Consider the following 13,640-nt stretch of genomic DNA (forward strand, 5'->3'; position numbering starts at 1 on the left):
CCTCCTGAGACAGGATGCTTCCTGCCACCTAATGTGGCAGGAATCAGGGCTTAGAGGGAGAGGTGGGCTCTGGATTTGATAGACAGTGAACAGTGTACACCTCAAGAAGTAATGAGTTCCCCCAGCATGGAGGTATGGATTGAAGAGGATTGGGGGAGCTGAGGACAGCCATGAATTCTAGGAGCTCAGGGTGGGCCGAGGCGGCAAGAGTTCAAGAGCCAGTTCACCTGGGAGCCCACGAAGACCTTCGGAGCAGTGGAGAGCTTCCTGCTTCCAGGGCAAAGACAGGGGGAGAGGGTGCAGGGGAACGGAGAAGAGCCGTGTGTGTGTGTGTGTGTGTGTGTGTGTGTGTGTGTGTGTGTACACCCATGCTTGTGTGCATGGGTGGGTGGGTGCAACCTCATCATTTTAGAGGCAGGGATTGAGTTCAAGGTCATTCTTGGCTGCACAGCAAGCTCAAGGTCAGCCTGGGCTACAGAAGACCCTGCCGAAAATACTAACACTAAAAAGGAAGCTAATGGAGGACAGGAGGCTTAGGACCAACTCCAATGGGGTGTTCGCTCCCCGTGATCGAGCAGGGGCTAGGCGCCACCCAGTGGACGAATCTGAGAGAACAGCTGAGACCAGGAAACGTTTGAAAAGCACCTGTCAGATGGTGCCAAAGGTGCCAATTCTGGGTTTTGCTTTATTGAAATTTGCCATTTAATAATGGAATATTTTTTTGAGACAGAATCTCACCCATATTGCTTCGGCTGGCCTGGAACTTGCTATATAGATCAGGCTGGCCTCCCACTCCCACTGGGCTGGAATATATTCTCAGTAAATGGCCTTGATGTACAGTGTGCATGTCTCACCTTGTGCTTTATGCTAACGACTTATTACTTGCTAATTTCTGTTTTACACTATGAAAATTAAGCTAAACAAAAATGGAAATTCCAGTAATTTCTGTGTCCAAATGGGTCATGAAGTTTAAAGACAACTGGGAACAACAGCGCCCTCAGCTGGAGATCTGCTACCATCACAGGGACCGGTGGTGATGGTTCCAGATGAGAGGAGACCCTTGAGATGAGCACAGCAGAAGATGGCCACTGGACGTTGACCTTGACCAAGGGGGAGCAATCATTTGCCACAGGAGCAGTTGCTGAGCAAACTCAGCATGGAGTTTCTCACTTGCATTTGGAGCAAACAGGACAGGTGAAAACCTTCATAAGTGGGTGCTTTGTGAGCTGACTAGAAATCTAAAAATTGTCCTTTAGAACTGCCAATCTCGGGGCTGGAGAGATGGCTCAGAGATTAAGAGCACCGGCTGCTCTTCCAGAGGTCCTGAGTTCAATTCCCAGAAACCATATGGTGGCACACAACCATCAATAATGAAATCTGATGACCTCTTCTGACCGGCAGGCGTACAGGCAGGCAGAACATTGTATACATAAAAAACAAAACAAACAAAAAAACCCTGCCAATCTCAACAGGCCAGGGTGGCACATACCTTTAATCCCAGCACCTGAGAGGCAGAGGCAGGTGGATCTCTGTGAGTTTGAGGCCAGCCTGATCTACAGAGCGAGATCCAGGACAGCCAGGGCTACACAGAGAAACCCTGTCTGGAAAAAATAAATAAATAAACCAAAGATTCATTTGAAATTTATGTTCTTTATTTATTTTCGTTTTTCGAGACAGGATTTCTGTGTTGTTTTGGTGCCTGTCCTAGATCTCGCTCTGTAGACTAGGCTGGCCTAGAACTCAGAGATCCGCCTGCCTCTGCCTCCTGAGCACTGGGATTAAAGGCATGCGCCACCACTGCCCAGCTCATTCAAAATTTATTACAATGCTCATAGTTCTAACACAGTTCCTCTTGTGCCAACCTACAGAAGCAGAAGAGTGCAAGGCAGGTACTGGACTGGCTGGGGAAATCTGCCTCAGCAGTCAAAACTGCCTCATGCACAGCACTACATAGAATGAAACCTAAAGGTCTTCTGTTCTGGCCTGGTGCTTGCTTTGCAGCCCGGGTTGGCTTTGAACACAGAGATCTATTGCCTCTGCCTCCTAAGTGCTGGTATCATAGGTATGAGCCTGTTTTTTTCCACACACACACCACACAACTTTATTATTTTTTTTGGGGGGGGGGAGGTTCAAGACAGGGTGTCTCTGTGTAGCCCTGGCTGTTCTGAACTGTAGACTAGGCCTGGCCTACAACTCAGAGATGCACCTGCTCCCTCCTGAGTGCTGGGATTACAGGTAGTGCCACCACTCCTGGATAACTTTTATATTTTGATACAGGTTCTTGTTAAGTAGGCCAGGCTGCTTCCAAGCGGGTAATCCTCCTGCTTCTGTGTGCAAATCCATTGTAAATGACATCAGTTTACAAGTCTCACTGAGACATTCTCATCCTTTTGTACGTTGTACTTTGCCCCAGGTCCACCCCCACCAACCCCTCCATTTCTGTATTTTGCCTCCATTTCCGTATTTTACCACGATCCACAGGACCACACGGTGTGTTAGAAGTTACCAGTACCTAATGTTTGACAAACACTATGAAACCTTTAATGACAGTGCACAGCCTTTTACGTATGCCAACCCATCCCGGCCCAGTTAGCAGCAATGGAATCGGAGACACTAGTTATGCCCCGCTGCTCCTGCTGCCCCATCCCACAACAGCTGCCGACCTCACCCCTGTGCATCTGAGCCTTACCCAGGGCAGGTCCTGCCCGCTGAATCCTTACAGAGCCCTATGAGGTGACCATCATGGTTATCATTTTATAGAAAGTTTTTTTCTTTTTTCCAGAGCTGAGGATCGAACCCAGGGCCTTGCACTTGCTAGGCAAGCGCTCTACCACTGAGCTAAATCCCCAACCCCAGAAAGTTGTTTTGTAATGGCTGTAAGAACCACGTTGGCAGGACTGTAACTGCGTTTTGTCTGGTCTAAGTGTACCCTGGAACACCTATGGAGAGGCCAGATGTTGGGTCTCTTGCCACAGCTGTATTCTCTGAGACAAGATCTCACAATGAACCTACAGCTCACCAATTGACTGGCCTCACTGGCCAGAAATTCTGTTGGTCTTCTCTCCCAGTACTGGGATTTCCAGCACATGCTGCCATGCTTATAGCTGTACGGGGGTGCTGGGGATTTGAACTCAGGTCTTCACACTTGCTCATCACCCGTTCTGCTGTCTCCTCAGCCTCACCTCCACTTTTTTTTTTTTTTTTTTTTTTTTTTGGTTTTTCGAGACAGGGTTTCTCTGTGTAGCTTTGCGCCTTTCCTGGAACTCACTTGGTAGTCCAGGCTGGCCTCGAACTCACAGAGATCCGCCTGGCTCTGCCTCCTGAGTGCAGGGATTAAAGGCGTGCGCCACCACCGCCCAGCCTTACCTCCACTTTTTAACTTTGCATAGTTCAAGCAGATTTCCCCTGATGTTTAACAAACTCATGTTGTACTTCAGAAAAAAAATTTTTTTTTCATATGTAGGGTATTCAGTTCATCTATCCCACCCCCCACCCCTCAGATCCTGACACCCAGCAAATGAAATGTATACTATTCCTGTAATCCTAAGCAGTTGGGAGACCAAGGCCAGCCTGGGCTACATAAAAATGGGAGGTGGAGATGGAGAGTGTTTCGCAGCATGCATGAGGCCCTTAGACCGTCAGCACAGGAAAAGTGGGCGCATCTGTCAGCACTTAGAAACTGAAGGTAAGAGCCTCCTGAGCTCACCATCAGCCTGGGATACACGAGGTCATATCTCAAAAAGGGAGAAAAGTATCAGGAATCGGGGCACACACCTTTAATTCTTCCAGCACTCAAAAGGCAGGAGGTGGATCTTTTGTAAGTTCAAGTCCAGATTGATCTACAAGAGAGTTCTAGGTCAGCCAGGGCTATAGTGAGACTGTCTGGAGATCCTCACTGGACTCAGAGGTCAAGAGCATACGGCTCTTGCAGAAGAACTTCAGTTCCCAGCACACACATTGGAAAGGTCATAGTGCCTTGGTTCTAGCTTCACAGGACCCATTCCATGCCCTCTTATAGCTTCCTTGGGTCACACATACACATAATTAAAAATAAGACAGGACTCTAGCTTACTTCTGTGTTGTGATACAAGACCAAAAACAAGTTCTTGGGAGGAAAATGGTTTATTCTGTCTTACAGAAACCAGAGCAGGAACTTAGAGAAGAAACCTTGAAGGAATGTTTCTAACAGGCTTGCTCAGCTAGCTTTCACTTTTCAAAATTAAAATAAAAAAAATTACCTGCCTCTGCCTCCTGAGTGCTGGGATTAAAGGCGTGCGCCACCACCGCCTGGCTCGGAGGCCTTTCTTTAACAGCCCAAGCCTGCAGCGGGCCGAGCCTTCCCACAATTAATAACTGAAAATACGGCTCACAGACATGGCCACAGGCCAACCTGATGAAGGCAATTATTCAGCTACGGTTTCCTCTTTCCAGGCGATTCCTAAGACTGTGTCAAGTTGACAGCTGAAACTATGACACGTGATCCCTTGTCCATGTTGGCACATGAACAGGTCACTTTAAATTTTATTTGTATTTTTTATGTATGAGTGCTCTGCATGTATACCTGCAGGCCAGAGGAGGGCACAGATCCCAACTGTGAGCCACTATTGGTTGCTGGGAATTAAACTCAGGACCTCAGCAAGTGTCTTGACTGCTGAACCGTCTCTCCTGAAGCCCCGAACCCATCACTTTAAACCCCAACTTTTCCATTGTCCTAAAATCTCACGTTAACCTGAACTTGATTCTTCAGCACACTTTCCAAGCACTGGAATTGAACCTGGGGCGTCATGCATGTTAGGTACTTCGAATGCCCAGCCCTCCTTAAAACAAAACAAAACAAACAAACAAAAAAAAAAAACCAAACTTTAAAAATGAACAAAAAATGCTCTAATTTGACAATCTCGTACATGTAAAAAAAAAAAAAAACTTCATTATACCCACTCTAGTCCCCTTCCCACCTCATTTATTACTTTTTTAACTGAGTCCATTAGTGCTGCCTGCTGAAATACTGACTCATCCTGCTGGCTGTAGCTTGAACTGTAGTGAGTTCAAGAATGCAACAGCAAGACCCGCTGTTTGTCTGGTTTCAGTTGGGTAATATGGAGTCACTGCTAAGAGCAGCTAAAGAGAAGACTGAACACTCATGAGCTGCAGGAGTGGTCATAAATGCTCCAAATGCAGGGCTGAAATCCTCCACTGGCGCTCACTGCTTGTCCACACTGGGAGTCAACCTCCAGCAGCTGAACACTGCGCCTCCCGTGTCATCCACGTTTCCTTTCCACGTTAACACACGGGAGAACCGGGGCAGTTAGTTGTGCACTTGTGAGACTCCACTCTTCCCGGGTATGGGGTCCTGCAGGGCTGTCTCCCTCCTTGTTAGCCCCCCACCCCCACACTCATGTAGAACCAGCCCATCACTGCCGAGGTCTTAACTGTTTGGGTCTTTTGGATAAAAGCCAAAAATAACAAAAACCCTTAAGTTATCTTGAAATAAGACGTGTGCATTTTGTGTTTCTGTTTCAACTGTCAGAAATTACTATCAAATTGACCCATGGGTCCAAATACTCAGCTCAGACTCCTGGTGCCCAAGTTCTCACCTTCACATACACAGGCTGCTCCAAGTTCCCTTCTGGAGTGCCAGGCTCCCTCCACACTCGAGTGCAATGATACTACTGTGCTCTCCACTTCAATTAGATTCTGCTTCTGCTGGTGAATTCGCCTGCCTGCCTTTCACGTTCAGAGAACCCCCACACTGCCCTCCTAGCACCCTTTGCAGTTAATTATTAAAATAAAAAGGAAAAGTCCTGTTTCATCATTTTGTTTTCCCTCAACACCCAGCTCTACCAAGAAGTTCGAGTTGTTTCGTAGTACCCAGGAAAGTGAATAAAAGTGAGTGGCAACGTTCTTAAATTTAGAAATTTATTCTGTTTAATCCACAAGCTTTATATAGCTTTAGTTAAAAAATAAAATAAAATAAAACAAGTGAAACCAAGACACTATGTCCAAGTCCAGGCCCTCCCAGCCTGCCAATGCAAGAGCTCTTCAGTTGTGTGTACCAATTCGAAGAGTAGAGAAAAAAATATGGATGGGAGCCATGAAGTTTCATAAAACAAATTTATCTAACTGAAGGGTCCTTGCTGGGTCAGATAAACTGCCTTTACAAAAGAGAGGGGGAAAAAAGGGAGGGAGGAAGGAAAACAAACCAACCCAAAGAGGACAAAATCCAGAGTTCTAAATCAACATATGAGCCTGGCATGCATATGGATGCAGACTCTTCGGCATCGGTGAGCAGTGCCGCCCTGCTCTCCAGAGCTGGGACCCCGAGGTGTCAGCAGAGACTCCACAGAACAGGAGTGCTGGCGACATTAACACACTCACTCAGACCCGTCCTTCAACAACGGTCTCCCTCTGGGCAAGCTTACGAACCTATCCAAGGCTGAAAGCATAATTTACATGGGTGCTCAAATTTAAGAGAAAGAAGAGGAGGAAGAAAAAAAAGATGGGGGTGAGGGAAAAAACCAAACTAACTCTGGGGAGAGGCAAGGGCGTTTAAAGGAACCACAAAATGTCAACAATATTTAAACGCCCTTAAAAAAAAGTTGGTTTTTTTTTTTTTTGGCTTAAAATATTTCACTCTAAATGTCAATGGAAGAATGTCACTAATACACCGTGGACGCCTTTGTAATGTAAATCCATGCCCCTTTTTTAAAACATGGTGAACTTCAACCTAGCAATTATTACAACAAATGTTATAGTCTAAAGCTCAAACACATTTTAGCAATTTTGAAATTGAATTGAGTACAAACCAAATCAAATTTACAACGTAACAAACATGTCCACCTAGGACTGTGGGGACACTTGAGCCTTCCGCATGGACCGCAGGGCCTTCTCCCTCAGGTGCCTTTCGAGGTCATCAAGGTTGTCCTCAGCTTCACTTTCAGTCTCCTGGAGACAAAGCACACGGGGCAGAGGGTAAGTCTGAGACACAGCGGGACAGGCCAAGTCCACATAGACTGCACACACGAGGGACCCCCCCCCCCCCCGAAATCATGCCTTCTCAGACAGTCTCTGTCCCCTAGGCTTGTTTACAACTTGTTAAGGAGCTAAGAATGACCCTGAGCTTCTGATCAGCCCCCCAAGTACCGGGATTACAAGCATCATACTACCACACCCAGTTTATCTGGCGCTAGGGGAGTCACATCCAGGGCCTTTGAGCATGTTAAGCAAGCCCCCCACCAACTGAGTTGCACCCCTATGCTTGCTATGCAAGTATAAGAACAGGCAGAGGTGTACTGGCAACCCCAAGTGCTGAGGAGGTGGTCTAGGTGTGGTCCCGTCTATCTGAAACAGTGAACTCCAGGCTAGACAGCTTGGAGCTTGCCACAACCCTGATGACCTGTGTTCAATCCTAAGGACTCCAGATGGTGGAAGGCTAGAATTAACCCTGCAAATTGTCCTGACACAGGTAAGGTGCAACAAAAATATGAATGAATGAATGAAGGAAGACACTAATGGCTTCTACATCACACTGATAGGTGAGCACACACACAAAACCCACCATTATCAGTTACTTGGGAAGCCCCCCACTTTTTTCCATTATGTGAATTTTTTGGTTGCATTCAGTGAGTGTCTAGGGGTGTGGCTCAGGGGTAGCACCCATGCCTAACACACAACAAAAAGCCCTGTGCTCTTGTCCCCAGCCCTGCTGGGAAAGTAGTTTTAAAAAATTCAAAGTGTTCCAGCATGAAGCCTTTGGGAAGCCATTTGTCCTCCTCTCCTTGGTCCTGGCGGGTCAACAGGACACCTCAGCACACGAGGAACAGGACAGAGGCACGTGAGTACCTTCCTGGGCTCGGGTGCCGCCGCAGGCTCTTCCTGTGCTGACGTGGTGGTGGTGGCAGCAGAAACGGCTGCAGGGGCTGCGGGAGCTGCAGGGGCCACGGCCACAGCCTTCTCCTTCTTGTGTTTTTTGTGCTTCTTGTGTTTCTTATCCTTTTTGTGTTTCTTGTCCTTCTTCTTCTTCTTCTTCTTCCCACCTCCTTCTTGATCAGAATTCTAGAACCCCAGAAAGACACAGTGAGGTAATCGATCTGATTACAATCCTGTTTTATGTCCTCGAGGGACTCTCACATACATGTTTCACCGAAGTGCAGACAATTGCCCCAACGAAGGCCTTCTCAGGAGGTGAAGCACACAGCCGGCCCGCTCACGGACCAGCAGAAAGAGCCTCCACACTGACTCACTGGTACAGTTTCCCTACTAGCTCTAAGCCAGGTTTCCAACTCCAGGATGTGAACGGGGTGCCAACAGCTGGAGTCAGGGGCCAACCAGGAGCTGCCTTCCAGCTCCTGACCGGAGCATTAAATGAGAGGCAATTTTAGAAACCTCTGACAATGCTTGGCTAACACAGCAGGATTTCAGTATATGGTGCCGGCTGAGTCCAAAAAATACCAGGACAAATTCTGAACTGCACCTATTTTAAAGTGGGAGTGGTCTGCTTTACTCTGCTGCAGAGATGTTCCACGTACAGGAGTTGGTCCTCTCCTACCATGTGGGTCCTAGGGATTGAACTCAGGTTTTCAGGCTTGGAGGCAGGTACTTGTACCCACCGAGCCATCTTCCTTATTAGCCCAGATGTTCCATTTACAACAGGGCTGCATCTTCATAAGCCCTCTAAGTTATACCCCATCTAAGTCAAATCTATCTTTACATTGCTGAAAACCTTCAGCATGCACACTGTCCTACAGCTAGGCAGTCATCTAACACAAAGCTGACTGTAAGAATGTTGAATGGCTCATGCAATTCATTGAGTATCAGTAAATAACAGTACTTTTTGCTACTCACTAACCTAGAAAAGAGGATCAAAATCTAAATTCAAAGTATGGTTTCTATTGAACAAAAATTATTTTCATACCATAGAATCAAAGATTATTAGACTGTCTTTACACCAAATTTATGTATGAATTCAACTAACTTCTAACTTAATTGTTTTTGAGAAAGGTCTCACTGTGTACCACAGGCTGGCCTTCAACTCCTGATCCTGCTGTGTCCATCAAGTGCTGGAACTATAAGCACCCACTATTTTATCCCCATTCGACTAATTATAAAGAAGCACAAAACAGGGCATATACACACCCTGGCAGGGGACGGGCTTGGTGTTGGGCTTTTAGCCTTTTTGACTGGTACTGCGGGCGACCAGTTCGTGGAGGGTGACTGAGACTGGACAGGAGACGGAGGTGCTGGAGGCTTTTTAGCTGCTGGCTCAGGAGATCCAGAGACAGATCGGGAAGAGGAGACCCTTCTTACGGACTGAGGGCTTGGTGAGGCAGCCCTAGACAGAGAGGGAAAACAAAACAAAACAACACTGCATTGAGGACAGAGGCTATACTTGCTTTTACGTCACCCATGTCTTACGGGGTCACTCATGCCCGCAACTCTCTACCATTATACTGATGATGCATCCCACAGGACACTAGTGATAGTTTCTTAGCTTCCTGAAGCCTCTGTATCAGTATTAAATGCTTTTCAGGGCTGGAGAGACGGCTCAGTGGTTATGAGCACTGGCTGTTCTTCCAGAGAACCAGGGTTCATTTCCTAGCACCCACACGGCTCACAATTAACTGCAACTACCTTTTCAGGGATCTGACACCTGCTGCTGGCCTCTATGACACTGCCCACCAGCAGTGTACAGACACATAAAGGCAAAACACCCACTGACAAAAAAATAATAAAAAGAGGCTGTTTCATCTCAGACTCAGAAGCGTTATCTCTAAAATACCGGATGTTAAGAACCAAGTAAAGCCCTCTAGCATTTATGCTACAAGGAGCTAGGTTCAAAGTGGAAAAACATGAACAATACCTAAAGTTTGATTATATTATTATTTTGGTTTTTGAGACAGTATCTCTGTAGCCTTGGCTGTCCTGGAACTCACTCTGTAGACCAAGCTGGCCTTGAGCTCACAGAGATCTGCCTGCCTCTGCTGGGATTAAAGGTGTATACCACCACTGCCCAGCTTTCTTATTTTTATAAGCGCTCAATAGGGAAAGGATTCTACATGTTACAGAACTATGTACTCCTAACAAAAAAGCATTAAGTATTTTTACTTTTTAATCTTCTTAGGCTCCGGAGTCCTGGAGACTCTCCTAATGGGCCTAGTACTTGGAGATGGGGACTGCCTTCCTTGGGGTGATGCTGATGCTCCTCTTCGAACAGGGGGAGGACTTGAGGTCTGAGGAGCTCGAGGACGTGGTGAGGGCGAATGCCGTTTGTTTGGTTGTGGTGACCGGGCCTCTCGGGTGGAGCGGCCTGGGGAAGCCCCTTTCCTATGCTTTGAAGATAAGGAGGGCGAACGTCTCTTGGTGACTGGGGGGCTTCTCTGTTTGGGAGGTGGAGAGTGGGAGACCCGGCGCTTTGGTGGTGGAGATGGTGATGCCCTTCGCTTGGGCTGGGGTGGGGGTGAGGCGGTTCTCCTCTTTGGAGGCGGGGAAGGAGAGTATCTCCTCTGGATGGGAGGAGAGTATCTTCTTGGAGAAGGTGAGCGGCGGCGTGGGGGAGGAGAAGGAGTCCTAGAAAAAACACACCATTAAGCTGAAACCAACAGAATCCAGAAATCAAAACCCATTTATTATTATTTGGGTGTGTTCATGCCCACACATTCTACATGAGTGCAAGTGAGTGGCATGCTGAGGTCAGAGAAATCAATTCTCTCTATCCACCTTTATATGGAATTTGGATCAAACTTGGGTCAGTACACCAGTGTGGCAAGTACTTCCCTCACTCAGCCACCCTGCTAGCCAAGCCCAAACTATGAAAATTAAACAAACACAAAGTAACCACTTATGAATACCCTGTAGCTAGTACTATGCCAAGGGATACACTTCAAAGTAAGATGTCCACCACCGTCCTTGTCCACAGGGTACCATCTTGTGTTGAATGGAGAAATTTGCAGTTTTCAGAAACAATTTCAATTCACCAGCTCAGGCTTTATATATGGAATCAATTCACTGTTTCATAAGAGAACCTCACACTGCTTTGTGGTACTGTGAGCATCTGCTGTTGCCAGGTGATAATAGCCAACAACGGCCAATTGAGAAAGTCTGCTTTACTGAGTTCTATGTGGCAGGGGCTGGAGATATGGCTCAGCTGCTGGTGCCCAGAACCAAGGTCACCGAGGTTCCTAACACAAATTCAAAGGGATCCACTGCCATTTTCTGGCTTTCACAGGCACAAGGTACACACAATGTACACACCAAACCAAAGAAATAGTTTCCATGATGATGTGCTGGCTCCTCTGACCTAGCATCCTACTTCACTGACTAAGCTCCCAACACAGACTCCAGTCTTCTTCAAAGGACCACTTTTTAGTGCAAGTTCACGGCCAAAGATATCTGAGAGTTCTAACTGGCTTTTCTCTTAAAAGTGAGGAAGTCCTATTATGTTGCCTAGGAATTAAGACTTAACACAACATTCAGGCTAACTTTACAATTTGTGCTTGGGTCTTTCAACCGAAATTCCTGCTCAAATTTACAATAAGCCAATCTTCAGGCAAGGTGGTAGAGCGAAACTGGGCAATTATTTAGTAACTCTAGCTAGGCACAATGGCTCCAATTTGTAACTCCAGTATTTGGGAGGGTTGAGGGTTGAGACAGGCCCAAACCCAAGACACAGTACCTTCGTCGTGGTGGTGGGGTGGGAGATCTGCGCCGCCGAGGAGGAGGGGGGGGGGAGGGGGAGGAGGAGCTGGAGAAGGAGATCGTCGCCTTCTGGCTGGTGGTGGAGAGGGACTTCTCCTCCTTCTACCACTAAAGCAAGAGTTGATTCTCAGTCAGTGACATTTCTAATCAAAGGCCCAGGAAGCACAATTCCAGCAAATAACCCAGGGAAGAGATGTTACTACTTTATGTCCCAGACCCTGGGTAGCAGCCAACATTAGAAACAACAATTAAAAACCAACGTTTCACTTTTGGTCTGGGTAAAACAACACAGCTTTGTGATATTAGCTTCCAAAAGAAGTATTTGGTTATATCATAAATCACCCAACAGAGGAAGTGAAAAGTTTCAACAGACTGACTAGAACACCTTTTTTCAGTTGGGGGAGACATATCTGAGACTTCCGTGGACCACATCAGGGTTAAGTTCAGTCAAGTTGTGCTTTGAAAAGGCTTTTCAGGTATTCTGATTCTCCATGAGAAACATGCAGGGTGTTAATAGACACCAATGGCTTAAGGCCACACCTGGAGGCCACTGCTCCACGCTGACCTCCTCTCCAACACGGCAGAGCACGGGGACTGCACACACCAGGCGAGCACTCTACCTTTGAGGGGTCTCTCCAACCTTACCATCTAACTAAAAATACATGTCCAGCACTGACAAGGAACTGGGTATCACACCTAATACCCTAAAGACAAACAACAAAGCTGAGGATGAGGCTGCCTTTGGGGTAATGTGTTAAAAATACACTCACGAACCAAGTCCACCCCAATTCTGAGTTCTGTAAGAGACTTAACTAGAAGCAGCCTCAAAAAGACTTATTTAACTGTGGGCTAAACCAGCTTGTCACCTTTGAGGTAAACTGACATACACTGAGAAAGAAGACAAGGCAGACAGTTCCTGGCTCTTTGCTCAGTCAGGACTGATGCTGTGAACCTAGAACTCAGTTTCTAAAGTTTACCAGGCCCCGGCATCTACTTGAGACTAAATAGAGAAAAGCCAGAAATTCACTACCAGATTTTACTTCCAACCAGATCTGATTTAGATTTGCAGATGATCTGTGATTAGTACTTCATCTTAATATTTTACATAAACACTCAAAATCATGTTTAATTAATTTTACCCTCCCTAAAATATGATACTGAACTGGGCAGTGGTGGCACACACCTTTAACCCCTAAACTAGGGAGGCAGACAGAGGCAGGAGATTTCTGAGTTCAAGACCAGCCTGGTCTACAGAGCGAGTTTATGGACAGCCAGGTTTACACAGAGAAACTCTGTCTCAAAACAAGCAAACAAATAACAAAAATATGACACTGAGTCGTAACTCAAAATAATTTTCTGTCAGATGTGGTGGGGTACCACCCCTTTAATCCCAGCTCTCAGGAGACAGAGGCAGACGCATCTCTATGAGTCCTAGGCCAGCCTGGTCTACAGAGTGTTCCAGGACAGTTAGGGGTACATACAAAGATCCTGTCCGAAACAAACCAGCAGAGAATATTCATTTTGTTGGTTTTCTTTTCTTTCTTTCTTTCTTTCTTTCTTTTTTTTTTTTTTTTTTTTGGTTTTTCGAGACAGGGTTTCTCTGTGTAGTTTTGCGCCTTTCCTGGAGCTCACTTGGTAGCCCAGGCTGGCCTCGAACTCACAGCGATCCGCCTGGCTCTGCCTCCCGAGTGCTGGGATTAAAGGCGTGCGCCACCACCGCCCGGCTTCTTTCTTTTTTTTAAAGACAGTGTCGGGGGCTGGAGAGATGGCTCAGAGGTTAAGAGCACTGATTGTTCTTCCAGAGCTCCTGAGGAGTTCAATTCCCAGCACCCACATGGTGGCTCACAACCATCTGTAACGAGATCTGGCAAAAATAAATAAATAAAGACAGTGTCTCTCTCTCCACATAGCCTTGGCTGTCCTGGAACTCACTATGTAGACCAGTGCTG

General features: G+C 46.7%; 1 protein-coding gene across 1 annotated transcript in view; it reads right to left on the reverse strand.

Annotated features, from left to right (window-relative positions):
- Positions 1 to 5,899: 5,899 nt before the first annotated feature.
- The window catches only part of Srrm1 (serine and arginine repetitive matrix 1), a 32,638-nt gene continuing 24,897 nt past the window's right edge, over positions 5,900 to 13,640 (reverse strand). The window contains 6 exon segments of the mRNA XM_006975667.4: positions 5,900 to 6,942; positions 7,840 to 8,052; positions 9,133 to 9,328; positions 10,102 to 10,563; positions 11,669 to 11,715; positions 11,718 to 11,799. Of these exon segments, the coding sequence (XP_006975729.1) occupies positions 6,838 to 6,942; positions 7,840 to 8,052; positions 9,133 to 9,328; positions 10,102 to 10,563; positions 11,669 to 11,715; positions 11,718 to 11,799 (1,105 nt within the window). The 3' untranslated portion in view covers positions 5,900 to 6,837.

The sequence above is a fragment of the Peromyscus maniculatus genome, chromosome 2 (genome assembly GCF_049852395.1).
Source record: "Peromyscus maniculatus bairdii isolate BWxNUB_F1_BW_parent chromosome 2, HU_Pman_BW_mat_3.1, whole genome shotgun sequence".
In the NCBI taxonomy this organism is placed as follows: Eukaryota; Metazoa; Chordata; class Mammalia; order Rodentia; family Cricetidae; genus Peromyscus; species Peromyscus maniculatus.